Raw genomic sequence first — 27459 nt, 5'->3', positions numbered from 1 at the left:
CCTCTCACATGGCCCCCACTGGGGACCTGGCCTGCAACCCAGGCATGTGCCCTGACTGGGAATCCAACTGGTGACCCTTTGGTTCACAGCCTGTACTCAGTCCACTGAGCTACACCAACCAGGGCTTGATTGGGTCTTTTTGCAGCTGAGGTCCTCACTAAGTTCCTTGAGCATCCTGATAACCAGAGTTTTGAACTCTGCATCTGATAGGTTACTTATCTCCATTTCCTTTAGCTCTTTTTCTGGAGTTGTGATCTGTTCTTTCATTTGTGTCATGTTTCTTAGTCTCCTTGTTTTGGCAGTTTCCCTGTGTTTGTTTCTATGTGTTAGGTAGAGCTGCTTTGACTCCGTGTCTTGGTAGCGTGGCCTAATGTAGTAGGTGTCCTGAAGGTTCCAGTGGCTCAGCCTCCCCTATCACCCAAGCCAAGTACTCGAGGTGTACCCATTGTGTGGGCTGAGTTCATCCTCTTCTTATAGTTGAGCCTTGGTTGCTGTTGGCAGATCAGTGGGAGGGGTTTACCAGTCAGCTGCAAGGACTGGCTGTGACCACTGATCACCAACCTGCACCGTCCGTGGAGGATCAGCTGTGGAAGGTCAGGGTGGTGGTGCTCTGACATTGTCTGTAGCTGTCCACTAGGTGTGCTGGCCCTGGGGTTTCCCAAGTGGTACAGGCCAAGGTCAGCCCCCACCTGTGTTTTGCCCAGGGCACCCTGCCTGAGCTGTAAAGCAGGGGCGTCAAACTCATTTTCACTGGGGGCCACATCAGCCTCGCAGTTAGCATCAAATGTAATTTGCCGAATGTAATTTTAGGACTGTATAAATGTAACTACTCCTTAACCAGGGCAAGGAGCTCGGTGCTGCTGCCAGGTAAACAAGATGCCGGGCCGGATAAAACAAGGTGGAGGGCCGGATTCAGCCCGTGGGTCTTGTGTTTGCCACCTGTGCTGTAAAGCAATCCGAGATGGCTACCCCTCGTGCTGGGCTTGGAGATCCCAGGTGAAGCCAAGTTGTGACTAATCTGACTGCCGCTAACACTCACTGAAGCCAGCTGTTGCTTGTTTGGTAGGAATTAGGAGTCAAGACGAGCCATTCTTATGGAAAAGCAGCTTGGGTAGAGCCTCTGTGGACCTCCAAGGTGGGTCACACAGTGTTAGCCAAGTTGATGGAGTGTCAGTTATGGCACAAGCCCCTACTGTCTCGGTGGGGGGGCGGGGTAGGGCTTAGCAAAGGGACAGTGGTCTCTGCTGGTCTTGATGCCAGACACTTCAGCCTCTCCCTGTAAACTACTGGTGACTTTCAAGCTGCCACGCCGGTGCTGGAACTCAGAGAGAGCAAGCCCGAGTAGGTGAGTCCGTGCGCAGGTTCCCCAAGAGGAACTGCTTGGGGCTCCAGCAGCCTCCTCCACCGTCTCAACCTCCACTGGTTTTCGCAGCCAGTTGTGAGGACTTATCTTCCTGGCACTGGAACCCTGGGCCGGGGGCCTGGTGTGGGGCTGGGACTGCTCGCTCTGAGATATCCCTCCTTGAATTTTTATCCACATGGGTGTGGGGGCCAGCCCCGTTCCACATCCGCGCCTCTCCTACCAGTCTGGATTCATGTGGCTTTTTTAATTCTGTAGTTGTCCGACTTCCATTCTACTCAATCTCTAATGTTCCTGAGTGATGGCTGCTCTATAGTTTAGTTGCAATTTTAGTGTGGTTGTGCAAAGAGATGAGCCCTGTCTGCCTACGTCGCCATCTTGACTGGGGGCCTGTGAGTTCCTCTCTTAAGGGTGGATTTTTATCTGACTATGTTTTTCTTTCTCAAGGTGAGGAGTGCCTATCTTCTGTTCTGTGGGTCTCTGGCCTTACAGTGGGGTGAAGCAACTGGAGTGTTTGGCCAGGGCAGTGACATGGTCAGGTAGATGGTGGACCCTTGCGCAACACAGGTTTGAACCGTGTGGGTCCACCTGCAGTGGATTTTTCAATTGACCTGTGCAATTCAAACCCATGTTGTTCAGGGATTAATCCAGGGGGGACTGGGAGTCTGCGTTTGCAAAGGCAACTGCCCCGCCCCCCGAGTTGTGTAAGCTCCACTGGGCCCTTCCAGCAACCCTGGAAGGGCCCTGTGCATGGTGGATGAGAGGTGGGTTGGGGAGGAATCAGGAAGGCCCGTTAAAAGGCCGGTGCAGTATACGGAGCTGTGTGCTTAACAGGTAGGCCTTCTTCTGGGTATAAATTAAACGAGGATGGGTTTTTAAATACGAGGACAAGTGACTGTCACCGTGGTCCACTTGAATGAAGTCCAGAGGCTGGAGAGACGGGCTTCGGGCCAGGCTGGCAGCGGTGGGTAAGTCTGGGACGTGAGTGGGATTCCGGCTGTGGAGCTGACAGGGTGTGAGGAGAGACTGGGGGAAGAATGGGGACGGGACAGGGAGGAAATCAAGTCCCATTCGAGCACCGACGGAGAGCATTTCTGAATGGGGCTCCGGCGCCCCGGCTGAGTGAATAAACTGACCCTGCAGCTCTGGGGTTCTGCCAGGAGGGGGAGCCAAGTAAAGGCTAAGACCCAGCCTCACCTGTCAGGGCTCAGCGAGCAGTCGGGACAGCCGCCTCAGACCGGCTGGGGAGGAAGTAGCCGTCCTTTCTAATACACTCTTCTTACCTGTTTGTGTCTTCCCCCAGGCCCGCCTGAGGGCGGGATTAGTAACCAACGACAAGGCGCCACCCCACCCTGTGTGAATTCTGGTTCTGAAGTTCCCCAGCAGTGCGACACCTCATAGGTTGCTAAAGCTTTTTGAGCCTCAGTTTTTTTACTTGTAAAATAGGGATAACATTCTTTCTGCTGGCATGTGACTTTTCCCCCTTTCTCCTTAAAAAAAAAAAAAAAAAAGCGATTTCCCTGCTGCCTTGTAAGGTACCTGGATTGTGGATGGAAGGAGGTGGTGCGCAGGGTGGCTCTGGGGCACCCGGGGCTGAAGAATCCCTTGTTAGGCTCTTGAGGGCTCCTCGGGTCTGTGTCCACCGATCCCGAGAGCACCTTAGAGCAGGGGGCATTCTTGCAAGTCCGAGACACAGCTGGTGTCCGGCAAAGCTGGGAATTGAATTCTTCCTCCCCAGTTTTCTGGGGGACTTTGGGCGACCTCTGGTGGGGGAAGTGCGACAACACACACCGTCCAGGCACGGATGGGTTTTCCTTCAGTACGTTTTCGCATTGTGGCTTGCTTTTCATCCGCGTGGATGCAGCGCTGGTGTTTTTTTTTTTCTTTTACATGCGTGAAATGGGCTCCATTTGCCAGTAAGCGCAGGGTGCCTTATTACTTACAGTGTGTCAGTAACACACACCCCTACTGTATACTGCAAGTGTTACAGTAGGAATAGAATACATTGCTGCTCACTGATGCCATTTTTTCTGAGCTTTTGGGATTTTTCTCCTTTCCAGAGTTGTGAATTCCTACTAGAATCTTCCAAACTGTGTTTCTTACATAACAAGACTGTTTCTTTCCTATAAAACCACTTTGAGGTTTCATTCAATACATGTATTTTAAAATTCATTGTATGTAATAACTTTTTCAAAAGGAGCACTTTCTGTGTACTAGGCACAGTTCTGTATATTTTATAACTATAAATTTTCCTTAACTTTGTAACAACCATGTAACTCCATGAGACAGGCGTTATCCCGGACGTGGATGAGAGACCGGGCCTCGGGGGCGCTGAACAGCCTGCGCAAGTTCACGCAGCTAACAAACGGCAGCGCTCGGACGCAGCCGATTCGGTTCTCTGAATTCCTGCATCACGTTACTTCCGACCTCACAGTTATTTCCCCAGGGCTTCCCATGTAAACTTGGCATGCATCTCATGTATTTGTGTATCTTACTCATAAGCCAATAAGTATGATACTAACAGCAGAACTTAATCCAACTTAACCTTGGGTCTGAACTCCAGTTCCTCTTCAGGGTGACCTTGGGCCCCCAAAGCCCTTCTGGAAAACGGGGGGAGGGTCGTATGAAAACTTATATAAGTTTTTTACATTTCCTTCCTCAGATTTATTTATTTTTAAAGAAGACAATTTATTGATTTATTGATTTGAAAGAGAGAAAGAGAAACATCAATTTGTGGTTCCACTTATTAATGTATTTATTAGTTGATTCTTATATGTGCCCTGACCAGGGATCGAACCCTCAACCTTGACATACCCAGACAATGCTCTAACTGAGCGACCTGGCCTGGGCAGCCTTGTTTTGCTGTAGTGCAGTAAAAATTCACCCTTTAAAAAAGTGAGTGCTAACAGACATATCCTTTCACATAATCACCACCAAAATCAAGATGCAGAGCAGTCATATCACCCCCCTCCCACAGCCCCGGAATGACAGTTTCCCTTCCACAGTCCCTCCAGCTCCTGGCAGTCCCTACGCTGTTTCCTGCCCTGCAGTTTTGCCGTATCCGGACCGTCGTAATTATGGAATCATGGAGTTTCTAGCCCTTGGAGTCCGCTGCTTTCTCCTGCATAGTGTCTTTGAGACCCACTCGTGTTGCATGCCGGTAGGCAGTCGGACACCTTCCGCTGACGAGGATGAGCGCGCCACAGTTCGTTTAATCCACTTACTGTTCTCAGGGTATCTCCCTTGTTTCCAAACCTGTCCGACTGTTTCTGACGCCTGGACGTCCCTGAGCAGTGCCCCAGGTGTTTGGTGGGAGGCCCAAGTCACGTGTAACTTCCTGAGCAGCGGGCTCTGAGTTGGGAGGACCCCCCCCTGTGGTGCTCCGCGGACCACCGACCGGAGCCAGTAGGACTTGACTGAAGGGGTCTCATGGGTTGTTTGAGGCAAGTCTTTCTCTGGCCCCTGCAGTGAATTTTAAGCATCAGTAAAACTTGACCTTCACTGACTGTTTCTCCCTCCATGCCATCTCTCTCTCCCCTTCTCTTTTTCTTTCCCCTCCTCCCTCTCGCCCTTCCATTTCTGGCTCTGTTTCAGTCCTAGTCCTTGCTAAGCTATCTCCCTTGCTGGCAGCAGTGATTGAACATTGATTTTATGGTCTATTAGTTGATATCTGTCTGGACAGTGGCGACCTATTGTTTATCCATTGGGAGACAAGAGAGAATTGGATGTTAGTGGGTTTTTTCTTTTTTCAATAGTTTGCTCGTCTATTTGTGAGCTTCAATCAATGAAGAAAATATGGAGAGAAATAGAATTAGGGAAGCTTTGAAAGCAGAACAGCCATTGAAATCTGGGCCAGTGGGTTTTTCTGTGTCTTGGTTTTTAGCGAGGCACGTGGCTGAGGCTGTGGAACCGAAGCTGGAGGTTCTCAGGGTCTGTGTGAGTCCGAGATATTTCCACCCCCAGAGTGTGCTGATCAGCAGGTGAAACGGCAACATCGCTTCAGTTTAAGGAGGTCTGTTTGATCGGTGTATCAGAGCTAATGGGGCTTACTTAAACACAAGGAAACACATACATTTCCAGAAAATAAAGATGTGGAAGTTCTAATAGTTCAAATGTACTACAAGCCTTTGAAGAGGAAAAAAACAAAACCTTACAAAAACGTTAGGAGGTTTTTTTTTTTGACTGGTTACTATTTGTTTTACCAGCTTTATTGATCATGTAATTACACACCATAAAACTCATCTGTTTAAAGTGTACAGTCAGGTAATTTTAGTCTATTTAAAGATTTGTGCAGCTACCAGTGTAATGTAATCCCACTCGCTGCCCCCACCCTCCCCACCCCACATGGAGGCCAGTTCTCTGTTCTCTGTGGGTTTGCCTGTCTTGGACAGGTCATAGAGATGCAGTACGTGTGTGGTCGTTTGTTAGGGACTTTTGTCACATAGCGTGATGTTTCTGAGGGGTAACCACGTAGTGGCACGAATCAGCACTCCATTCTCTTACCGGGGGTGTCAGACTCATTTGCACCGGGGGCCACATCAGCCTCGCGGTGGCCTTCCAAGGGCCGAGTGTCATCTTAGGGCGGCCGAGCACTTGCGTTTGCTTATCGGCCGTTTACATGCCTTCTCTGGAGAAATGTCTCACCATGTCCTTTGCCCATTCTGAAGGTGGCTGGCTTCTCTTTCTTTACTGAGTGTGTGAGAAGTCTTTATGTGCAAGTCTCTTATCAGACGTACATTTGCAGACATTTTATTTTCACTTTCTTTGTGTGGGTCACTCTACTCAAATTTTCCGCTGTGCCTTGTACTTCTCCCATGCTTCCAGAGGCCTGTTGTTCTCTGTTCACCCTTTGTTTTCATTAAAGGTCATGTACACTTTGCAGCTAGTTAACAAGTCCTTATGTTAAATAATCTCTGTTGAAAAAGCCAGTGTAATTTCGGTTCCTGATTGAGCCCTGTGTGTGTGTGTGTGTCTGTCTGTCTGTTCTTGACTCGCCAGTGAGGTTTCTCCGTGCTGACGCCCGCTACTGTGGTCTGTGTCCGTTCCGTTGGTGGCAGCGTGGGCTGTTCCCGCTGCGGACGGGCTGTGACAGCGGTGCTGCTGTGAGCGCTGTGGCACCTGCCTGTTGGTGGACGCGTGTCCACATCTCCGTCGGGTGCGTTTGCGCACACCTGGGAGAGGCACTGCTGAGTCCGAGGGTCGAGGTCTGTTCAGCTTCACCCATTTTTTCAAGGTGGTTCTTCCTGTTTATGCCCCTCTGTAGCGTGTGAGAATTCTTGGCGCTGCCCCTGCTCCCCCTCACTTACGCGTGATATTGGGGGTTTTGCATTGCGGCCCCGTCAGTGCGTGCCAGCTCCATTTAGTGAGTCCCTCCTTTCCCTTCTCATCTGTCACCGCTGTCATATAACAAGCCCTACAGATGTGAGTCTGTTCTGGACTCTCCATTCCAGTGGTCAATTTGTCTGTCCCTGCACCAGTGTCCCTAGCCACGTATCCCTGCCTTCTCTCAGGAAGGCCTTCGGCCCCGTGGTGGCTCTGCAGGAGGACCGGTGACAGAGCACGGCCAGTGCTCTGGGACTCCCTCAGGGCCGGCTGCAGTGAGTGGCGGCCGGGCTGGTGGAGCTGAGGGACGCTCAGGGCCCATAGTCTGGGGCCGGGGTCAAGGTGTGGTTGGGGCTGAGCCTTGGGGCCCAGTGGGGACTTTTCTGGAGCTGGCTCCCTGTGGAGTTGAGGTCAGGGACTTGTGGGGCTCAATGTGGACACAAGAGGAGGGGTTTCATGGGGCTCTGACCAGGGCCTGGGGCAGAGGTTTGGGGGGGGGGGGAGGGCCGCCTGTGGCTGACAGGCTCTATCTAGGTGACCTTCAGGGAGGCAGCAGGACCGAGCCAGGCCCTCGTCCACTCCCTGGCCATTGCTGGGCTCAGGTGGGGTGTGTCCAGCCCTGGCCGGAGCCTGCTGCAGGGCCCAGCCCTCTCTGTGCTCCTCACACAGGGGACCTCAGGTGGTCTCTGTGCTTCTAGGCTCTCTGTTCATTCTGCCAGTGTTACCGCTCCTCCTAACCCCAGGCACTGTGTGACTGTCCCCATCATTTGGATTAACAGGGCCCCATCCGGCGCATGCTTTGCATGTGGTGCATAAGCAGCTGTGCCTGCCACATTGCCAGTCACGTGGCTGCCGTGACCCCGCAGCCACGGAGGGTGCAGTTCAGAGCAGCCTGGAGCTGCCCTCACGATGACCCACTACACCTGTTCATTCCCGCCTCCGTCCCCGAGCTACTGGGATGCGCCCTCCTCAGTTTCCAGAGCCTCCCTGTTCTTCCGGGAGCACTGAGGTGACCTGGCGAACCAGGCTCTAGTCCTGAAGGCTGTAGGACCTTAACCCCACCACCCAGGGGCCCAGAACCCCCACTGGGATTTGCTCTGGTGATTCCTGTGGGTCTCCCGGACTCCGCCCGCCCTCCCAGGGGGGCATTCCCCTCAGCACCTCTGTCCAGCCCCAACTGCTGGTCTAGGCCCAGCCGGACCTTGGGAGTGGGGGATGGAGGGGACTTGTGCAGCCACTGGGGATGGGAGGAGGGGGGAGGGGTGTCTCTGTGGAGGAGGTTTGGGGCCCTTTTGGCACAGACCGCAGACACACAGACCCGAAGCAGTGCTCAGCCATCTATTAGAAACTCCACCTCCCGGGGACAAGCTCCACCCCCCGGGGACCTTCCCGGTGGGTGGGGGCCAGGTGCAGGGGAGGGGAGGGCTCTGTCATCCTGTCCTCTGAGAAGGGACGGTGGTGAGGTTTGTGTGTTTGTGGCAGTGGCTGGGAAAGGGCTTTCATGCCCTGCACGGGGTGACATGGTGTCCCAGGGCAGGACACTGGCCCTTCCTGTGAGGACAGCCCGCTCCAGGCAGGAAACAGCTGCAGCCTGGGCTCTCCTGTGGGGCCTTCCCTCCGGCCCCCAGCCCAGCCCCCTAGACGATCTTTTCTTGGAGGGTCGCAGTGGGCACACCTGCCTCACGTTGGCCATGTGACCTGTGCCTGGCTCTGCTCTCTCAGCCCATTTCCTCCACTGGGAGCTGGGCCCCTAACCCCTCAGAGGGAGGCTCCCCCGAGGGAGTCCCGTGGGTGTGAGCAGGTGCAGACTGCGTGTGGGGGGAGCAGGTGACTGGGATGGGGGCACGGGGCCGGGGCCTAGTCGTCTTTGTCCTTGGCCCCGTGTTTGAGGATGCGGGTGAACTCCACGTAGTTGAAGTTGCCTTTCTTGTCGATGGGGGCCTCGCGGTACATCTCGTCCACCTCCTCGTCCGTGAAGCGGTCGCCCATGGTGGTGAGCAGCTCCCGAAGGTGGTCCTCGTGGATAAAACCTGGGGGCGGGGCCCGTGAGACACAGGGACTCAGGCTGGGACAGGGCCAGCATCCCCCACCCCAGGCTTGCAGGCCTGGTAGCAGGGCGTGGGGCCCAGGCACCGCCAGGGCCCTTGCCTCTGGTCCCGAGGAGCCGCCAGGGCCCCAGAGGGAAGAGCGCTGCGAGGTGTCTCTGTGGAAAACTGGGGGCTGAGGGCGGGGGCTGGGCTTTTCCCGCTGTGAGAGCATGCGGCCCAGAGTTCTGCTGCCTGAACTGGAATGCTGGTCCCTCTTCTTCCTAGCTGTGTGACTTTGGGCAAGTTCCTTACCCTTTCTGTGCCTGTTCGAACCGGCAATGGGGCTGAAGACAGTGCCGACCAGCGGGGCACCGTGAAGGCGGCCAGGGAAGTGCGTGGAGCGCCCCCAGGCCTGGGCCCCCAAGTCACCGCTGACACCTCGCCTGCCCGCCCCTGGGAAGCCCGAGCTGAGGGACAGGAAGTCCTTCGGCAGGTCTGAGGGCGGGGCTGGTTTCTGCACCTCGTTGGCCAGAAGGGAGGTCTAAAGCGGAGACACAGTGCGTGGGGCCAACATGAACTAGGAGGCAGAAAGCCCAGGTGCCCGAAAGCAGTAGACGGGTGATTTCCGTTCTGGCCGGTGGGGGCAGGGGCCCCAAAGGGGCAGGGGCCCTACTTGCATGGGTGGGTGGGGGGCCGCCCTGGGTGAGGGGCTCCGCCCCAGCCCTGCCAGGCCTCCAGGCTGCTGCTCACCTGAGGCCTCCTCGTCGAAGCAGGCGAAGGCGTTGCGGATCACGTCCTCGGGGTCCGTGCCGTTCAGCTTCTCCCCAAACATGGTCAGGAACATGGTGAAGTTGATGGGCCCGGGGGCCTCGCTCATCATGCCCTCCAAGTACTCGTCCGTGGGGTTCTTCCCTGTGGCGGGTGGGCATTCACGCCTGTTGTCATCGGCCGCCCCCTCCCGCCTCCCTGACCCTCCCTCCATGGCCCAGTGTGAGCTGGCCTGCGACAGACAGGAGACAGGAAGTGTATACACGGTCAGCCTCTCGCTGGGCGGCCAGCTGTCTGACTGCCCCCCACCCCCATGTCCTCCCGGGGCCCTCGCCGAGTTCCCTCCTCTGGGCTGGACATCCAAGTCCGAAGTGCTCTCGAACCTGTGAGAGCCACCACCTGCTGCCCGCTCGCTGCACCTGGTGCTGCACCCGCCCTGCTGCATTTCACCCGCACCCTGCGGGGTCGGTGTTCGTACACCCACTTTGTGGGTGTGGAGCCCGAGGCACAGAGGTGACTCTGGTCACACAGTGAGGAAGGAACGGAGCCGGCATTCAAACCCAGGCAGCCAGACCCCAGATTCCAGGCAGTTTCAAAAGTGGTTTGAGCAGTGAGATTTGGCCCTGGCTTGTGTGGCTTGGTTGGTTGGAGCCCCACCCTGAACAACCAAAGGTTGTAGGTTCGGTCCCCAGTTAGGGCATGTATGAAAGACAATCAATTAATGTTTCTCTCTCTCTCTCTCTCCCTCCCTCCTAATAGCAATGAAAATAATGTCTTTGTTGAGGATTAAAAAATAAAATTAAAAAACAGTGGGGTTTGGCGTTAGACAAGCTCTGTGCCTCAATTTCTCTTGCCTCTTATGAGATTTATGAAGACGATGAAGGCAGTTGTTGTAAAATGTGCATGATTATCACAGCCCTATGGACTTGAATCAACTGCTGGGTTCGAATCCCACCTCTATCACTTAGTAGCTGTGTGGCCTTGGACAAATTACTTAACCCCTCTGAACCTCTATTTCCTCATCTGTAAAGTGGGAATGATAGTCACATCTACCCAATAGGATTGCTTTGAGATTTAAGATTGCAAAGATTTGAAGTTTAATACCTGCAGAGATTCTTGTTGCTGTTTTATCTGCTGCTCTTGCTCTTGTTTTTTTAACCTAAGGGTGATGTCCCTACCCAGAAGGCCGTGGCTGGCCAGCGGCCACCAACAGGAGCTTTGCACAGGAGCGCGGGTGCTCCTGAGTAGACACCCAGGGCTGTTGTCAGGTCTCTGGGCACTGGGGCCCTGGCTGCGCGGTGCTGCCCCATAAACGGGAAGGAGTCCCCGTGTCCCCATCCCCTCTGAGCCGTGCTCGCCCTGCTGTGTCTTCAGGGATGGCCGTGACATCGGGACCACAGCCCCTCCCCTCATCGGGCCGGGGCGCCTCCTTGGGGAGGGGGCCTTCGAGTGGATCTGGCCAGAAGCTGGGAGGGGTTCAGCGCCCACAGTGGGGGCAGAGTCTCACGTCAGCCCTCCCACCAGACACCCCAGGGGTGACACGAGGGACACCCAGCTGTGAGGGGCAGTGCCAGGGGATGACACCGGCCTGCGTGGCCCCAGAGCTTCGGGGCATGAACGCCACAGGCTGCCTCCTGTGCTGCCCCCACCTGGATAAAGGGGTGCCAGGAACTGGGGCGCAGGTGGTTGTCTGGCCAGCACAGGAGGAGGGCAGTGGGTAGGGCAGGGCCCCAGGCTGGGGTGGTGGTGTCTGGAGGCCGGCCTCTGGGCCTCCGTTTCGCCATCTGAGCGACGGTGAGTTGTACTCGATTCCTGAGCCCCCTCAGGGTTGAGAGTCTGATTCTGGGGGAGTCAGCCTCACTGAAGTCAGAGAGGCTCGCGCAGCCTGGCACAGGGGACCTCTGAAGGAGGGGAGGTGCTCTGGCCTCCCTTCCAGGCCTCAGTTTCCCCATCAGTACAATGGAAAGCCCACGCAGTTCAGGCTTTCTCCAAATGGAATGGTGTGGGCACCCCAATCCACACATCTGCCCGAGGCAGTCCTGGCCTGCAGGGCGCCTGTCTGGGTTCCTATCCAGCACCAAACTGCTCCGTGCCTCAGTTTCCCTCTCTGTTAAGTGGGGAAGGTAGTGGCACCTACTCTCTAGGGGGGCACCACCTGTCACTGCACAGGAGGTGCCACACGAGTGAGGAGCAGCCTCGCAGCCTGCGCCTGGCACAGCCTTTCCCAGGCCCACGGAGACCCGCCCACCGGCCCCTGCTCACCCAGCGAGGCCAGCATGTCGTGCAGGTCCTCCTTGTCGATGAAGCCGTCTCGGTTCTGGTCGATCATGTTGAAGGCCTCCTTAAACTCCTGGATCTGGGACTGGTCGAACATCGCAAAGACATTGGACGTGGCCCGCTGTGGCCGCTTCTTGGTGGTCTTGGCCTTGGCCCGCTTACTGGACATCTTGGCTTCAGGTGGGTGGGGCTTGCCTGCAGGAAGAGCATGTGGGGGAGAGCCTGGGACCCCGGGCCAGGGGACCCTGCCCACCCTGGACCAGCTGTCGGTGCCTGGGCCTGGCGTTCAGAGCTGTCCACAGGCTCGGGGCTCCTGCTGCCAGCACGTCCGGAAGCAGACGCGCAAGGCCCTTGAACAGCTCCCTCTGCCTCGCCGGGTGCGCCGCCTCGTCTGGGGATGGGGACTGGGTGGGTGGTCACCTGACCTCCTGCCTGAGAAGGCCCTGGAGTGGTGCCAGGCACAGAGCAAGCTCCTCTTACTCTGTTTGGGTGAAACGCTTAGGATTGGGTTCAAAGCCAACGGTTTCCGTGCTTATCTCCTTTAATCCTTAATAACATTTACACACTGCTGTCTCTCTCCAAGTGACACGCGGGGCTCCCTGCCATGACCCCCCCAGCAGGAAGGAGCTGCATCAGCCACCCCGCATTCCTGACATTCCTCCTCCCCCCACCCCTCTGCGCCGCCCGCTCTGGAGTTTCTGGAAGGCAGTGTGGTGGGCACCCGCCCCTCCCCACAGCTGCCCACCCTGGACCAGCCCCAGGTTGGGTGGCAGACCCGATTGGGCCCTGCTCCTCGTTCTGATTCCTCAATGCTTACGGGGGTGCAAGGCTCCCCGGGGCTGAGAAGCCCTGCTCGTCCTTGCCTGCGTTTGACCTGGCCTCCCGCCCATCTCTCCCATCTGTGCGGACTGAGGCCTGTCTCTGTCACTTCCCCCGGATGCCCTCCGGGCTCCTGCCACCACCCGGAGCAAGTCTAGGCCCCTCAGCCTGGCAGTCGAGGGCCTCCTCTCTGGCTGACCGTGGGACCCCTCGCTGTGTCCCTCCTGCCATCTGTGACCCTGCCAACCTGGGCCTCAGGCTGTCCCCTAGACACTCCGGACTTGTCTTCTTGGTCCCTCCCCTCGGAAGGTACTTCCTTCTCCAGCCCGGTTCTTTTTTAAAAAATGGTTTTATTTTGGTTTTACTTTTAGAGAGAGGGGAATGGAGGGAGAAAGAGAGGGAGTAAAACATATGTCAGTCACCTCTTGCATGCCACCAGCTGGGGACCTGGCCTGCAACCCAGGCATGTGCCCTGACTGGGAATAGAACCAGCAACTACTTGGTTCGCAGGCTGGCACTCAGTCCACTGAGCCACACCAGCCAGGGCATCCAGCCTAGTTCCTGAGACACCCCCTGGGGAGCAGTTCCCCCACCTTTGCTTTGACAGTCAGCACTTCAAGGTCTGTCCAGCCCTGGCCGGGTGGCTCAGTGGGTTGGAGCACCGTCCCGTACACCAAAAGGCTGCAGGTCTGGTTCCGGTCGGGGCACCTCCCTACACTGCAGGTTCAACCCCTGGTTAGGGTGTGTATGGAAGGCAACTGATACGTTTCCTTCCCTTCCTCTCTAAATGCATCCTTGGTTGAGGATTTAAAAAAAATGAGGTCTCTCCCTCACAGTCAGTCAAGCTGGCATAAACCCTGATTTACACCAAAGCTCACGGTGGGGCTACTGGATGCTTGTTTATCAAGTGACTATGAGGGTGACTCTGGCTGCTCTTCTGCCCCCACTGTGCAGATGGGGAAACTGAGGCCCAGCAAGAGACTCTCCCTGAACCCCAGTTACGCTTGTGGGGACTGCCCCCGAAGACCTAGCGCTGTGTGCCCCTCAGCTGGGCAGTTTGGGGTCTGGCCAAGACCCCAGGCTGCTGCCCCCTTTCCTCCGTGCCGAGCGAGCCCCTTGGTCCAGGGCCTCCAGAAAGCCTTCTCCGCCTGTTGTTTACACCCCAAACTGTGTGGTGGGGAGTGTTCCCTGCGCTGTCCCCCGGCCTCTGTCCCGTGATGCTGTTCAAGTCATTCCCGGATTTGCCCTTTGAGACCTCGAATCCTGAGCTGCATACCGGCCAGCCCTAGTCCGTCCCCAGGGCCACTGCTGCCTACTGTCACGAGATGCTGCTGTGTTGTGTGCCACTCGGCTGACACACCTGGTCCTCACCTGATCTGGGGCAGGTAGGCAAAAGCCCTTCTCACCCACGACCTGAGTGGGGTGATGCTGTCACCAGGCAGTGCCGTCCGCTCCCGTGGTTTAGTGCTTTTAGGGGCCCAGTCCTTCCCTGCACCCGGCGCTCTCCGGGAGCCTTGACTCACGGCTCCCACAGAGGGGGCCACGAAGACGCTGTGGCGGGCATCGCCGGCTGGAGTCTCTGTTCCAGCCCCCGGGGCCCTGGGCAGACCCTCCCCACCCAGCAGGCACAAATGGGCAGATGGCCCAGAGCCGGGAGGCGGGGGAGCATGGGGCACAACCTACCCCATCCATCCCTCTCTCTTCTTGTCCCAGGACATGGGGCAGGGGACAGGGGTGCTCTGGACGAGTCTCCAGGAGCGGACAGGGCACATTTTCCGGTCCGAGACACACCGTTCTGCTGGGACAGGGAACACCTGCGACCACAACCCCCACCCTCCTCTCGGCGCACAAGAGCTCTGGGTTGGCGACTCGGATTCCGTAGGAAAGGAATGGGGCCCAGAGTCTTCCTGTGCCAAAGGGCCACGGGTTCCCAGAGCCCAGAACAGTCCTAGTCTCCCTGCTGCCCGCCCCCGCCAGAATCCCTGACCACCCGCGCCACGTCGCAGCCCCAAACCCCGCGACGGGCGGCTGTCTTTGCCCAGGAAATCCAGGACATCCCCATCCGTGGGGTCTGCCCGAAGTTCAGCCTCGGCTGCCACACGACCTGCTCTAGACCACCTGGGTAGCACCCACCTGGTGCGGAGAAGGTGCTCCCTCTGTGCGCGGCGCTGCTGCGGGGCTGGATGCGGAGCCCGGCACAGAGCGGCGTCGGGTTGGGGCTGGGCTGGGGCGGGGCGCGGCGCCGGGCCTTACAAGGCAGAAGAATGTGCGCCCTGCGGGGCGGGGCCTGGGCAACCAGTCCGGCCTTATTTGGCCTCCACCCACGGGCTGGGAGGCTGTGTCGGGCTGGGAGGCCCGGTTGCTGCTGGTGGTCCCCACCCCACCCCACTTCCTGCGACAAGGGCCTCTCCCCTTGATTGCAGACGGGGGAGGTGAGGAGGTGAGTGCGGGGTCAGCACAGCCTGCAAAAAGGGATTTATCCAGGCCGTCCCCTCCTCTCCAGCGAGGCAAGCACGACATGTAGGGGACGCTAGTTCTCAGATCCTACCCCCAGCTTTTCCCCCAAAGCCCTGCTAACCCCGCACCATTCCTGGGGTTAGGAACTTCCTTCCACCCGACCAAGTATGGCTTTGTTTTCCAGTCCAGAGCAGAGGCGCGTCAGAGGGCCCGCTGTCCTCATGCAAAGGGCCACCAGTTAGCTCCTGCCTGGGGCGTGGTGGGGGCGCACTTGGGGTTAGGGAGGTCCACACGGTGGCAGCCCCCCCCCCCAATCAGGCCTCAGGTCATGTCCCCCATTTTGATTCATCAGCCCCTGTCTGGACTCCTGCGCAGCTTTCCCTCCTGGCCCCCTTGGGTCCAACGCTGGCGTTCCCAGGGGCACTTCCCAACATCCAATTGCTTATTCTGATAATATTAGCTGACACCTTCCACCTGCCAGGCACTGTCTTGAGGAAACAGGCAACTGAAAGTCTTCGCACTCAGGAAGCGTCTGTTCTCGTGGAGAGGAAAAATTATGCACAAGTAGCTACAGGGCTTGGAGGGAAGAAGCAAGTGCCTTGAAGGAGAAGGAAGCAGGGTGGGGGGAGGGAGAGTAAAGGGTGTGGGGGTGTCCCTCCGGGCAAGTGACATCTGGGCAGGCCTGAGGGAGAGCCTGGGCAGTGGCCACTTCGCAAGCCCCACAGGGGAAGCTTGCCCAGCACAGGGGCAGGGGCAGGGGGAGGACGGCATGACTGTGGGGAGGCAGCAGCCGGGAGAGGGCTGGGAACTGAGGCGCGAGCTCCCATGGCTCCCTGCAAGGCATCTGAGTTCTGAGCAGAAGGGTGACACAACGTGGCGTCCGTTTCCACGGAGTCCCTCGGGTGCTGTGCTGGAAATGGACGGAAGGAGGCCAGCTCCGAGCTGGAGCAGCGAGGGGCTCCTCGCCAGAGAAGCGCTCGGACTGGCGTGGGTGCCACGGGGTTTACATCCAGTGCTGAGGACTGTGAGAGGGTCCGGGGTGGCTCCACGGGCTCCGGTCGGAGCAAGCGGAGCGGTCGGTAGAGCTGCCATTCTCTAAGACAGGCCGCCATGGAAGGAGCAGGAGTTGTGTTGGGCTGATGGCCTCTTAAAGCCCATTTCAAACTTACAATGAAGTTATAAAAACTACAAAGAGCCCCCATATGCCTTCATCCAACTTCTCCAATTGTTAACATTTGGGTTTGTGATGTTCCCTCCCTGCCCCCGTGCGGGTGTATTAAAACAACAGAAAATGTACCATTTTACCCACTTTTAAGTGTCCCGTTCAGTGGCCTTATGTAGATTCACGCTGTTCCACCACCATCGCCGCCACCGCCCGTCTCCACAGCCTTTCCACCGTCCCAGCTGAAACCGCGCGCATGGCACCGCGGCCGTCTCCCTGCCCAGCCCCTCCCCCGGCGGCTGCCACTCTGCCTTCGGTCTTTATGGGCCATAGGGACCTTCCGTAAGTGGGATCCCATACGGTGTTTTCTTGGTGAGGGGCTTATTTCACTTAGCACAGTGTCCTCAGGGGGCTTCCGCGGTGCGCTGGAGGTCGGAACTTGTCCCCCTTTTTGGGGGGGAGTAATGTCCCATCGTGCGGAGGCCCGCGCTGTGCTGATGCGTGCCTGTCGGTGGCCGTGTGCGCTGTTCCGCCTGTTGGCAGCTAAGACTGATGCTGCTCTCGAGAGGGGTGTACAGTGCCCCTCTTTTTAAAACTTTTTAATAGCATTTATCACGACAAGTTGTATTGATTTTATTGGTTTAGAAATTTTATTTACTATGTATTTTTGACATGATTGAAAATTTTTTTCAGTTACATTTGATGTACATTATATTAGTTTCAGGTGTGCACCCGGTGATTAGAGCTCTGTATAACTGACGGAGTGGTCGCCCCAGTAAATCCGGGACCCATCTGACCTCACACACGGTTATTACGGTGTCACTGACTATATTCCCCTGTGCTGTGCTCTACATCCCCATGACCACTCTACAACCGCTTTGTGCTTCTTAGTCCCCTCACCTTTCTCCCATCCTCACAACCCTCCTCCCATCTAGCAACCTTCCAAATGTTCTCTGCATCCATGAGCCTACTTCTGTTCTGCTGTTTGTTTATATTGGTGTTTAGATTCAACATACAAGTGAAATCATCTGGGGTTTGTCTTTCTCTGTCTGACGTATTTCACTTAACATAATACCCTCTAGGTCCATCAATGGTTTTGCAGACGGCAAGATTCCTTCTTTTTTATGGCTGAGTCACATCCCATTGTCTATGTATACCGCTTCTTTTTTATCCGCTCACCTGTTGATGCGCACTTGGGCTGCTTCCAAATCTTGGCTGTTGTAAATAATGCTGCAGCGAACATAGGGGTGCATGTCTTTTCAATTGAGTGTTTTGGGTTACTTTGGATAAATACCCAGAAGTGGCATTGCTGGGTCTTTGTTTCTTGTTCTAGTCTTTGTTTTAAAGTCTATTTTGTCTGATTCGAGTATTTCTACTCCAGCTTTTTCGTTTGTTTCCATTTTCATGAAATATCTTTTTCTATGCCTTTACTTTCAGTCTGTGTGTGTCTTTCAGTCTGAACTGAGTCTCTTTTAAATAGCAGGTGTAGCACTGGCTGGTGTGGCTCAGTGGATTGAGTGCCAGCCTGCCAACCAAAGGCTCACTGGTTTGATTCCCAGTCAGGGCACATGCCTGGGTTGTGGGCCAGGTCCCCAGTGCGGCGGGGTAGTGTGGTGTGAGAGGCATCCACACATTGATGTTTCCCTCCCTCTCTCTCTCCCTTCCCCTCTCTAAAATAAATACACAAATAAATAAAAATCTTTAAAAGATCCAGCATATGTAAAGGCCTTGTTTGTTACCCATTCAGTCACCTTATACCTTTTGATTGGAGCATTTAATTGTTGGTAGATACGTATTTATTGTCATTTTATTAATATTTTTTATCTTTTTTTTTTTAAAAGAAGACTCTAACATTTCTTGTAATACTGGTTTGGTGGTGATAAACTCCTTTAACTTTTTTTCTTGGTCTGGGAAGCTGTTTATCCTTTGATTCTGAAGGACAGCTTTGCTGGGTAGAATAATTGTGGTTGTAGGGCCTTACTTTTCATCACTTTGAATATTTCTTGCCAGTCCCTTCTGGCCTGCAAAGTTTCTGTTGAGAAATCTGCTGAGAGTCTTATGGGAGCTCCTTTGTAGGTAGCTAACCGCTTTTCTCTTGCTGCCTTTAAGATTTTCTTTGTCTTTAACCTTTGTCATTTTAATGATGATGTGTCTCAGAGTGGGCCTCTTTGGGCTCATCTTGTTTGGGACTCTGTGCTTCCTGGACTTGTATGTCTATTTCCTTCACCAGGTTAGGGAACCTTTCTATCATTTTTTCAAATAGGTTTTCAATTTCGTGCTCTTTCTCTTCTTCTGGCACGCCCATTATGCAAATGTGATATGCTAGAGGTTGTCCCAGAGGCTCCTTACACTATCCTCATCCTTCTGGATTTCTCCTTTTTGCTGTTTTGTTGGGTGTTTTCTGCTTCCTCATCTTCCAAGTCGTTGAATCGATCCTCTGCCTCATCTGCTCCACTGTTGACTCCCTGTCACGTGTTCATTTCAGTTAGTGTGCCTTCATTTCTAACTTTTTTTAATGGCTTCTTTGTTCTTTTTTATGCTGTTGAAGTTCTCGCTAAGTTCCCTGAGCATCCTTACAACCACTGTTTTGAAATCTGTATCTGGTAGTTTGCTCGCCTCCATTTCACTGAATTCTGGAGATTTCTCCTGTTCTTCCATTTGGGGCACATTTCTTTGTCCCCTCATTTTGGCTGCTTTCCTGAGTTTGTTTCTATATATTAGGTAGAGCTGCTCCATCTCCTGTACGTGACATGGCCTCTGTCGTAGGCGTCCTGTGAGGCCCAGTGGCGCAGCCTCCCCAGTCACCTGGCCTGGGTGCTCCAGGTGCGCCCCATGTGCGCTGTGTGCACCCTCATGTTGTAGCTGAGCCTGGATTGCTTTTGGCATATCACTTGGAGTGGACCCCCAGGCCAATCGGCTGCAAGGACTGGCCGCCACTACAGCAAAGGAGCTGCCGTGCAGGAGCCAATCCCAAGGATTGGAACTTGTTTCGGTGGGGCTTTGGTGCCTTCCGAGTCTGCACCTTGAGTGTTAGTCGTGGAGGTGGCTGGGCTGTGTTCCCACGTGGTCTGGAGCTGTCCATTGGGTGCACTGGCTCTGGGCCCCCCGGCACGTGCTACAGAGTGATCTGCAGATGGCTGCTAGTTGTGCTGGGCTTGGAGGTGCCCAGGGGGGCCACGCTGCCAACTGAGGCTGCTTGCTGGTAGTGCCAGGCCTGGAGGCACCTAGCAAGGTGTACAGGGTGCAGAGGCCAGATGCTGCTTGTTTGAAAGATTTAGGAAAATCGGAAGCATGCAAGAGGTTGTAAGGAAAAGCCACTGAGAATGGTTTCAGTGGGCCCGCAAGTTGGACGGGGCAGGTTCTCAGGGAATCACTGGTGTGGGGAGAACAGCGTTAGCCAGGCTGACGGAGACTCAGGTGCAGCTGTGGCGCCTGCCTGCCGGCTCTGTGGGTGGAGGGCTCAGAAACAGTGGCCTCTGCCAGCACTTCTGTCTGGGAGAAAGCTGTGCCCCTACCCTCAGCTCTCGCCCTGATGCCAGACAATTCAGTTCCTCCGTCTATGTCCCCGTGCAGAGTCCCAGGTTCCTTTGAAGCTGCTGCTCCAGCACTCGAGCTCGAGAGGGAGTGGGTGTGAGTGAGTCCATGTGTGGGCCCAGTAAGAGGAACTGCCTGGGACTCCGGAAGCACTCTCTCTCTCTCTCTCAGCCTCAATCCCCCCTGGTTTTCACAGCCAGAAGTTATGGGGCCTTCTCTTCCCGGCACTGGAACCCTAGGATGAATGTTCTGATGTGGGGCTGGGGGGACCCCTTGCTCCTTATAGGGACCTCTGCAGGTGAGTTATCCCTCCCAATTTCTAACTGCCCCACATAGGTGTGGGACCGGTCCCTTCTGGGTCTCTGCCACTCCTACCAGTCTCAGTGTAGCTGCTGTGTTGTATCCTTAGTTACAAGACTTCTGTTCAGCCAGATTTCAGGTGGGTCTGAATGATGGCTGTTCTGTAGTTTAGTTGTAATTCTGATGTGGTTGCGGAAGGTTCCAAGCACAGCATTTACCTGCATGGGCACCTTGACTGGAACCTACAGATACCTTCTGAGTTCCTGCTTCTGAATTTTTGGTGTTTACACCCAAGAAGTGAACTTGCCTGCTCATGTGGTAATTCTGTTGTTCATTCTTTTGAGGAACTGCTGTGCTGTTTGTCGCAGAAGCTGTACCATTCTACACTCCCACCAGGGCTTCCAGCTTCTCCGCGTCCTTGCCAAACTTGTTTCCTGTTTTTCCTCTTTTTCAACAACAGCATCCTGGCGGGCGTGAAGTACTGTCTCACTGCGGTTTTAATTTTCGTTTCCCTGATAACTCACGTTAAGCATCTTTCCGTGTGCTTATTGGCCATTTGTCCATCTTCTCTGCAGAAATGTCTATTGAAGTTCTTCACTCATTTAAACAACCAGGTTTTATTTTTTTTGAGTTGTAAGAATTCCTTGTACACACATTCTGGGTACTCTTTGTCAGGTATATGGTTTGCAAAAATTCTCCCCCACTCTGTGGGCTTCTCCGTTTAAAATTTTAAAATTATGAAGTTCATTTTTTAAGTTTACAATTTAGTGGCTTTAGAATATTCACCAAGTTATACAACCATCACCCCTGTGTAATTCCAGAACATCATCATTCCCAGAAGAAACTTCGAACTCGACAGCTGTCAGTCCCCACCCCCTTTCCTCTCAAGCCCTGGTGAACACTAAGCTACCTTTTGTCTCCGGATCTGTTTGCTCTGGACATTTAATGTACGTGGCATCATACAGTATGCGGTCTCTCGTGATGGGCTTATTTCACTTCACGTTGTATTGCCAAGGTTAATCCATGGTGTAGCGTGCATCATACTGCGTTTCATTGCTGAACGGCACACCGCCCTGCCGCTCTACCGCCTTGGCTCACCGGCTGACGACCACCTGGGTCGTTTCCGTCTACTGGCCACTACGCATGCCACTGCGGTGAACACTGGTGTTCAAGTTCATGTGTGTGTGTGCGCATGTTCACTTCGTTTTGATACATAGCCAGTAGAATTGCTGTCATTTGGTAACACTCATGTTTACATTTCTGGAGGACTTCGAAACTGTCTCTCACCATACCACACCGTCTCCCGCTCTCACGGGTGACGTGCAGGGGTTCTGGTTTCGCCACATCCTCAGTTTTCTTTGGTCACCCCGCTGCTGCGAGGCAGCTCACTGGTTTTGATGAGCATTTCCCTAATGACTAGTTATGTTGAACATCTTTTCACGTGCTTTTTGGAACTGATCTTCTTTGGAGGAAAGATAATTTAGATATATTGCCCATTTTTAAATTTGTTTTTTTGTTATTGGGTTGCAAAGGTGCTTTTCTATGTTCTATTACATCTTTACCAGGTACATGACTTCCAAGTATTTTCTCCCATCCTGTGGGTTATCCTTTCATTTTCTTGATAGTTTCAAGAAGCACAAGTGTTAACTTTGAGGTTTTTCTTTGGTTTCTTATGCTTTTGCCAATGAAAATCTACACCTCTGTTTTATTCTAAAAGTTTTAGTTTTAGCTCTTTAATTTAGGTCCCTAACCCATGGGGACTCCACAAGGTTTGGGGACCCCCAGCCCTGGGGGAGCGGGAGGTTTAGGAGGGGAGCCTGGGCCTCCCTGCTGTTGGAGCCGCAGCCCTGTGGGTGGTTCTCAGGGCCCCGGGGGACAGTGTGCAGTGTGTGGGACTGTCGAGGTGGAGGCAGCTGCGGGGTGGGGGTACCAAGTACCCCGTCCTGGGACATGCGCTGACCTGGGCCTGTGCACATCTACCTCACCAGCTTCCTCTGAGACACCATTAACCATGTACGGGAGCCAAGACGGGCTGCCCTCACAACTCACACGCCACCCCCCCTCCAGGACCCAGCTTGGCACATGTTTGGGTGAGGGAACCGACTCCGTTTTCTCGTGCAGGATGGTGGAGCTGGTGGGTGGCAGAGTCCGCCCGGCCCGTCCCGCTGCAGTAAACACCAGGAGCCCGTGTACACATTACCTCATTTATTCTCACAACATGCCTGTGAGGTAGGGAGGGGCAGGGACTGTCCCCGTTTTACAGAGGAGGAAGTTGAGGCACACAGAGGTCGAGTGACTTGCCCAAGGTCACAGACGGCGGCCAAGCTGGAATAGGGCCCCAGAGCAGACCCTCGGTTCACCCGGGGCCCGCAGCAAGTGCCGGACGCAAGGACGTCCCCAGCGCTGCGGTCTGCACGCAGCAGGGGCAGCGCTCCGCACTGAGCTTGCTGCGGGCCCGGCCTCCCCTCCACCGCCCGCCCCACCCTGCCGCCCGGGCCATCGCAGCTCCGGGCTCCCAACACTCTGGGAGTGGGGCTGGCGTGGGGAGGGGGAGAGAGGGAGGTTGGGGTAAAAAAACAGAACAGGAAACTCAGAGTCTGGGCAGGTGGGAGACCAAAAAAAAAAAAAAGGGGGGGGGGGAGGGGCTGCTTACACACAAGGTATATATTTTTACACACACTTGTACACACACCTAGATATAGTACATGTAAAAATATATGCTATTCACACACCCGCCTCCTGCCAGGTGCCCCGAGAGCCAGCGGCGGCGCTGGCGGGCATGGGTGAGCAGAGGGCATCTGGTGAATATACACTCTAAGGTCTATGTGCATATGTACACATACGTACAGACACAGCCGCCTGCCCCGGGCACCGCGCACAGGCTCGGCCGGGGACAGGCGAGTGGGGTCCCTCTCTCAAGTGTCCCCTGCGAGTCACTCTGAGTCACATGTTTTGCTGAAGGAAGAAGGGGCTGGAGAGAAGAAAAGGGCGGGACTCTGGAGTGTGACACTGTGGCTTCTATCCCATCCCTCAGCCCAAGACTTACACCCTCCTCATCTCAGGGAGGCGTGCCACCCACCCCACCCCGCCTAGGGCTGGGGGTCTCAGGGCGAGGGCTGCCTCTGCTGAGAGGAACCTACACCTGTGTGTGTGTGTGTGTGTGTGTGTGCACGTGTGTGAGCACTCGGCGGGGGAGGGGACGCACGTCCATCTCTCTGTCCTCTGGGCTCTCAGCCCCGGGGAGGGCTGGGACCCAGGCAGCCGCCAGCCGGGATGTGACCCCTGTGTGAGCTCTGGAGGGAAAAGAGAAACGGAAGAATGAAAACTCTGAGGTCAGAGCGGGGGCTGCCGGGAAAAGAGGGGAGGACATGGCAGGTGCCCAAGGCTTCCCTCGGGCCGTCGTCTCTTGTAAACAAGCTCTGTGAGTTCCCGTTGGACAGAACACGTAAAAAGACTGCCGTCTGGAGGCCGGGCTGGGGAGTTGCTGAAGTCCGTCCATCTAGTCCACCTCGGCCAGCAAGAGGAAAAAAACATTTTATAGTTTTGTTTTTGTTGACTTTTTTTGTGTGAAGTCTTCATAACCTAAAGCTGGGAGGGACCCAAAAAAGCCAAATTGTGAGCCCTTGTAACGCGTCAATTTGCAGGTTGGCTCAGGGTCTCTAGACAGATTAACCATACTAAAGGCTGAGAAAATTTTTGTTCCGTTTGCATTTAGTTTGTGTGGTTTTTAAAAATGACTTAAAATCGTTTGCTTCCTGGTCTCAGAGCCGGGTCTGGGCCTCGGGCACGTAAATCTCGATGCTGTCCGCGCTCTCCGTGGCCGAGTTCTGCCTCACGGAAGCTGCCCGCTTGGCCGCCAGGAGTCTCTTGCGGGCCTCCTGCCGCTGCTTGTCCCCGGCGTCGGAGGCCTTGTCTCGGCTCACCGCCGGCTTGGATTTGGCTGGCTTCTTTGGGACCGGAGGGGGTGGTTTCTTTTCTTCCTTCAGTGAGACAGTGAGGAGGAAAGAAAAATAAAATAAAGGTGCCACCTTTGGTGTGGCACTGCCCCCCACTGTATGCCGGTGGCTGGAGTCTCCACCCCACCCTCCCCGCGTCGGGCACAAGCAAACACGGTTGGAATCAGGAAGCCACGAGAAGCGATGACAGTGGGAACAGCACAAGGCACAGGCGCAGAAAGCAAGCTTAGGATCCTAGAATGTTCCAGCAGTAAGGACAGACGGGCCACCTCCCACCCCCGCGCTGAACCCTGGGAGCCTGAGACTCAGGCAGGAATGAGCCCGAGTCATACGGCCAGAGACGGGGTTTGAGCTCAGGCCTCCAACTCCCAGGCCACAGGCTGTTCTAGGGGATCGGAACTTACAAGGCCCTCAGCCCAGGAACCACTGGGGGCCACTGTGTCACAGAAGGAAGCCTGGGCCTCCGGGGAGAGGCTGGCCCCCGTGTTCTCCGGGCAGTGTGGCCCCAGGAGGAGGGCCATTTCTCTGCCTCCAGAGTTCCAACAGCCACGCCTACGTTAGTGCTCAAGGCTGCGGGCACGTGTCCCAGGAACCCCCTTTTCTGAACATGCAGGGCAGGCTGGCATGCTTCGGGGGCAGCCTCAGCTGCAGCGCGAGGGGCATGCTGGACGAGTGCTGAGCGTGGACCCGAGCATGGATGGACGTGAGCCCCCAGCTCAAAGACGACACACGGAGAAGGGAGCCAAGCAGCACTGACCGATGTGGGCAGCGTTATTGCCGACCAGGAATTTGTCCCTGGACTTCCCCTCCGCACTGCTCCATGCTCACCTTCCTCTTCTCGGGGGTCTCCACCAGCTGCCAGCTGTTGGCCTTGAGGTGGTAGAGTTCATCGAACTTCATGCTGATGTCCTCGATGGACAGCTGCAGCAGGTCCCAGAACCCTGCCAGGTCCTGGGCTGTTGGGTGTGGGTTGGCGTCAGGGTTCTGCGGGGCAGAGCGGGATCAGTGGGGCAGGCAAGGCAAGGGGCTCATTCTGCACCCACCCGAAGCGTGGTCTCCTGGCCCTGCCAGCCAGGGCCGGGGTCTCCTGAGGTGCAGTCTTGCTCCCCTGTGCCCAGGCCTCTGCACGAGTGAATGAAGCTAGTTCCTGGTCACCGCCAGCCCTGATGGTGGAGTGCTCTGGGAGGAAGCGACAGGCCCTGCACGTACATGGGGGGACCGAGGCCTTTGCCACCACGGTAGGGCTACTGTGAGGAGGGCCCTCGTGTCCCTAATGCATGCCAGGTTGACAACTGTTCTTATTTTACAAGGTGGAAACAGAAGGTTCTGGCATGGTCTCACTGAGGTGGGGAGGAGCCAGGACCCACCCTGGGTGGGTATGATTACAGAACCCCAGTGGTTTCCTTCCCATCATCCCGTCCTCTGACACGCTCCTCAGCCTGACCGCCGAGCCAACCCTGAGCCCCTACAGGTCCTGGAGGCACACACACTGCCGCTGTCCTCCACCCCTGGGGTACAGCCCCCCAAACCCCCTGCTGGCCGGAGAGAGGCGTCCACACTCCCAGCAGGCAGGGGTGAGGGAGAGGGAAACCCACCAAGCCTGGTGGTGGTATTTTTAAATCTCACCTTGACTGTCTCCTTAGACACGGAACATGTTTGCTACAAATAAGCCAGTGCTAACTGAGCTCAGACTTTCACCGGCTGTTTTACATCGCTTTTCTACTCCAACAGGTATTAGGGAGCTGAAGGGACCGCTCCTGGCCCCTTCTTGTGCCAGCCGCTGACACGCACTGTCCTCATCTTTCCAACGCCATGAACGGCGGCACCCTCTCTGTGTTATGGGAGGTCCCAGAGGCTTAGGGGGCTCCTCCAGCTGGGGTGGTCTGGCAGGCCGCCACAGGCTGGGGGAGAGAAGCGTCGTACTCACCAAGTTTTGCTCACAGAGGCCCCGGAACTGCTGGAATTTCTGGGACATCAGTAGCTGGGCACTGCCCACAGCACTGAGGACTTTCCCTAGGACTGAGACAGAGAAGGCGGAGTAAGACCGACTGAGCAGGGCGCAGGGTCTGGGGGTGGAGGCAGCGTCGTCAGGGCCACGGCTCCCACCTTCCCGCCCCAGGACGCCAATCACGTGTGATGGCCGTTGGTCTTCGTTTTATCTATTAATCCATTCTCGTTGTGAAAAATGCAAACAAGATATATAATGTGAGCTCCACCCCCTAGCTCCTGAGGATAGTTTATGGCAACAAATCTGAAATCAATTTAAATGAAAACATTTTCCCGAAAAATGTAAAGGACTATCATAGACCCAGGAAGAAACAAACTCTGATTAGACCAGCAGCTTTTCAAACACTGAAGCAGAAGTTAAAAAGCTTCCAGGAAAGAGGCCTGTGTGGTTTTACGATAGTCCCTGTCTTACACTCCACCTCGTCTGAAGCATGTAAAATAAGGACAGAAACGACACGACTAATTTCAGGGGCCCTGACAGCAGATGGCGTGGCAAGACTAAACCACTTTCGTTATGAACATAAATGTAAAGTCTTAATAAGAGACGAGCAAACAGAATCCGACAGAAGAGTGAACCACGAACTATACAGCCGGGAATGCAGGCTGATTTTTCAGCGGGACTTCAGTGTTAAAGGGGCGGCATGAAGAAGCACCACCGCCCGCGCCCCTCGGAGGCCCCGGCGAAGCAGAGGGGCAATGGGAGCCGGAAGGGCAGCCGTCCCCGCAGACCCGGAGCGCAGTGGGGGCACGGCTGCGTGCGGTGGCAGCCACACACGGGGTGGGGTGCGGGGTGGGCTTTGATGATGGAAGTCTCAGACGAAGGTGGCAGTTTTGCGTTCTCCAAAGCAGCACGTGTGAGGGGAGAGACCAACAATCTCTTACTTCACGTGAAAGGCGGGGAGGACCACCGGGGCTTTACTGAGCCGGTCCGGCGCCAAGGACTCTGGGTGGGGGGGGGAGAGGCTCTGCAAGGTAAGCAGCCCTCCAGGCCTCCAGCTGCCTGGGGATAAGACAAGGAAAAAGGGACACTGTCTCGGCCCCTCCCACAACGATCTACTGACAAGAGCTCATTAAAAATTAGTAATTAAAAAGGAGCCAAGACAGGAGGTAAACAGAAGTATTACAGGAACAGCAAATGGCAAATGAACATTGACAGAAAACTGTTGCCAGGGAAGAGCCGGAAAGTGTGACCTTTAGTTGTGAATGTGTGAAAACAGTCGTTCGAAGCAGACACGGAGGGGCTCTGAACAGATGGAGACGATGGCCGGGGATAAAACGTGAGCTCTGGGACGGGTACGGGGTGGGGGAAACCAGGCCGCCCCAGACCCAAGGGTCAGGCTGGAGGCAGCACCAGCGTAAAGCCTGCGGAGAGCCCTGGAGGCCGAGGAAAACAGAAGGGCAGACGCTCACACTGCTCGGTCAACAAAACGTCCTTTGAAACCAACAGCTAAGCTGCTGGGACTGAAGTAA

At 55.3% G+C, this 27459-nt stretch overlaps 2 protein-coding genes and 1 long non-coding RNA gene across 6 annotated transcripts in view; 1 reads left to right on the top strand and 2 right to left on the bottom strand.

Annotated features, from left to right (window-relative positions):
* Nucleotides 1-316: 316 nt before the first annotated feature.
* LOC118496829 lies at nt 317-15060 on the top strand. Its single transcript, XR_004899388.1, has 3 exons — nt 317-505; nt 6091-6092; nt 15046-15060. It is a non-coding gene; the product is annotated as an uncharacterized LOC118496829 (long non-coding RNA).
* Nucleotides 8422-11923, bottom strand: MYL9 (myosin light chain 9). Its single transcript, XM_028523986.2, has 3 exons — nt 11740-11923; nt 9460-9621; nt 8422-8712 (listed from the first exon to the last, which is right to left on the bottom strand). The coding sequence occupies exons 1-3, from the start codon at nt 11921-11923 to the stop codon at nt 8540-8542; spliced, it is 519 nt and encodes a 172-aa protein (XP_028379787.2). The 3' UTR covers nt 8422-8539.
* A 7156-nt stretch (nt 15061-22216) lies between the features above and the next one.
* Nucleotides 22217-27459, bottom strand: part of DLGAP4 (DLG associated protein 4) — a 192320-nt gene continuing 187077 nt past the window's right edge. For 3 of the 4 annotated variants that reach the window (XM_028523757.2, XM_036009794.1, XM_028523761.2), the window contains 3 exons: nt 25910-26001; nt 24811-24966; nt 22217-24006 (listed from right to left, as the gene is read on the bottom strand). In XM_028523757.2, coding sequence (XP_028379558.1) covers nt 23788-24006; nt 24811-24966; nt 25910-26001 — 467 coding nt within the window. In that variant the 3' untranslated portion in view covers nt 22217-23787. Of the gene's footprint in view, nt 24018-24810; nt 24967-25909; nt 26002-27459 lie in introns of all 4 variants that reach the window. The other variant, XM_036009795.1, reaches the window with a different exon arrangement.

This window comes from Phyllostomus discolor, chromosome 9 (assembly GCF_004126475.2).
Source record: "Phyllostomus discolor isolate MPI-MPIP mPhyDis1 chromosome 9, mPhyDis1.pri.v3, whole genome shotgun sequence".
Classification (NCBI taxonomy): Eukaryota; Metazoa; Chordata; class Mammalia; order Chiroptera; family Phyllostomidae; genus Phyllostomus; species Phyllostomus discolor.
The sequence above is the reverse complement of the archived record's forward strand: the minus strand, read 5'-3'. Positions and strand labels throughout refer to the sequence as shown.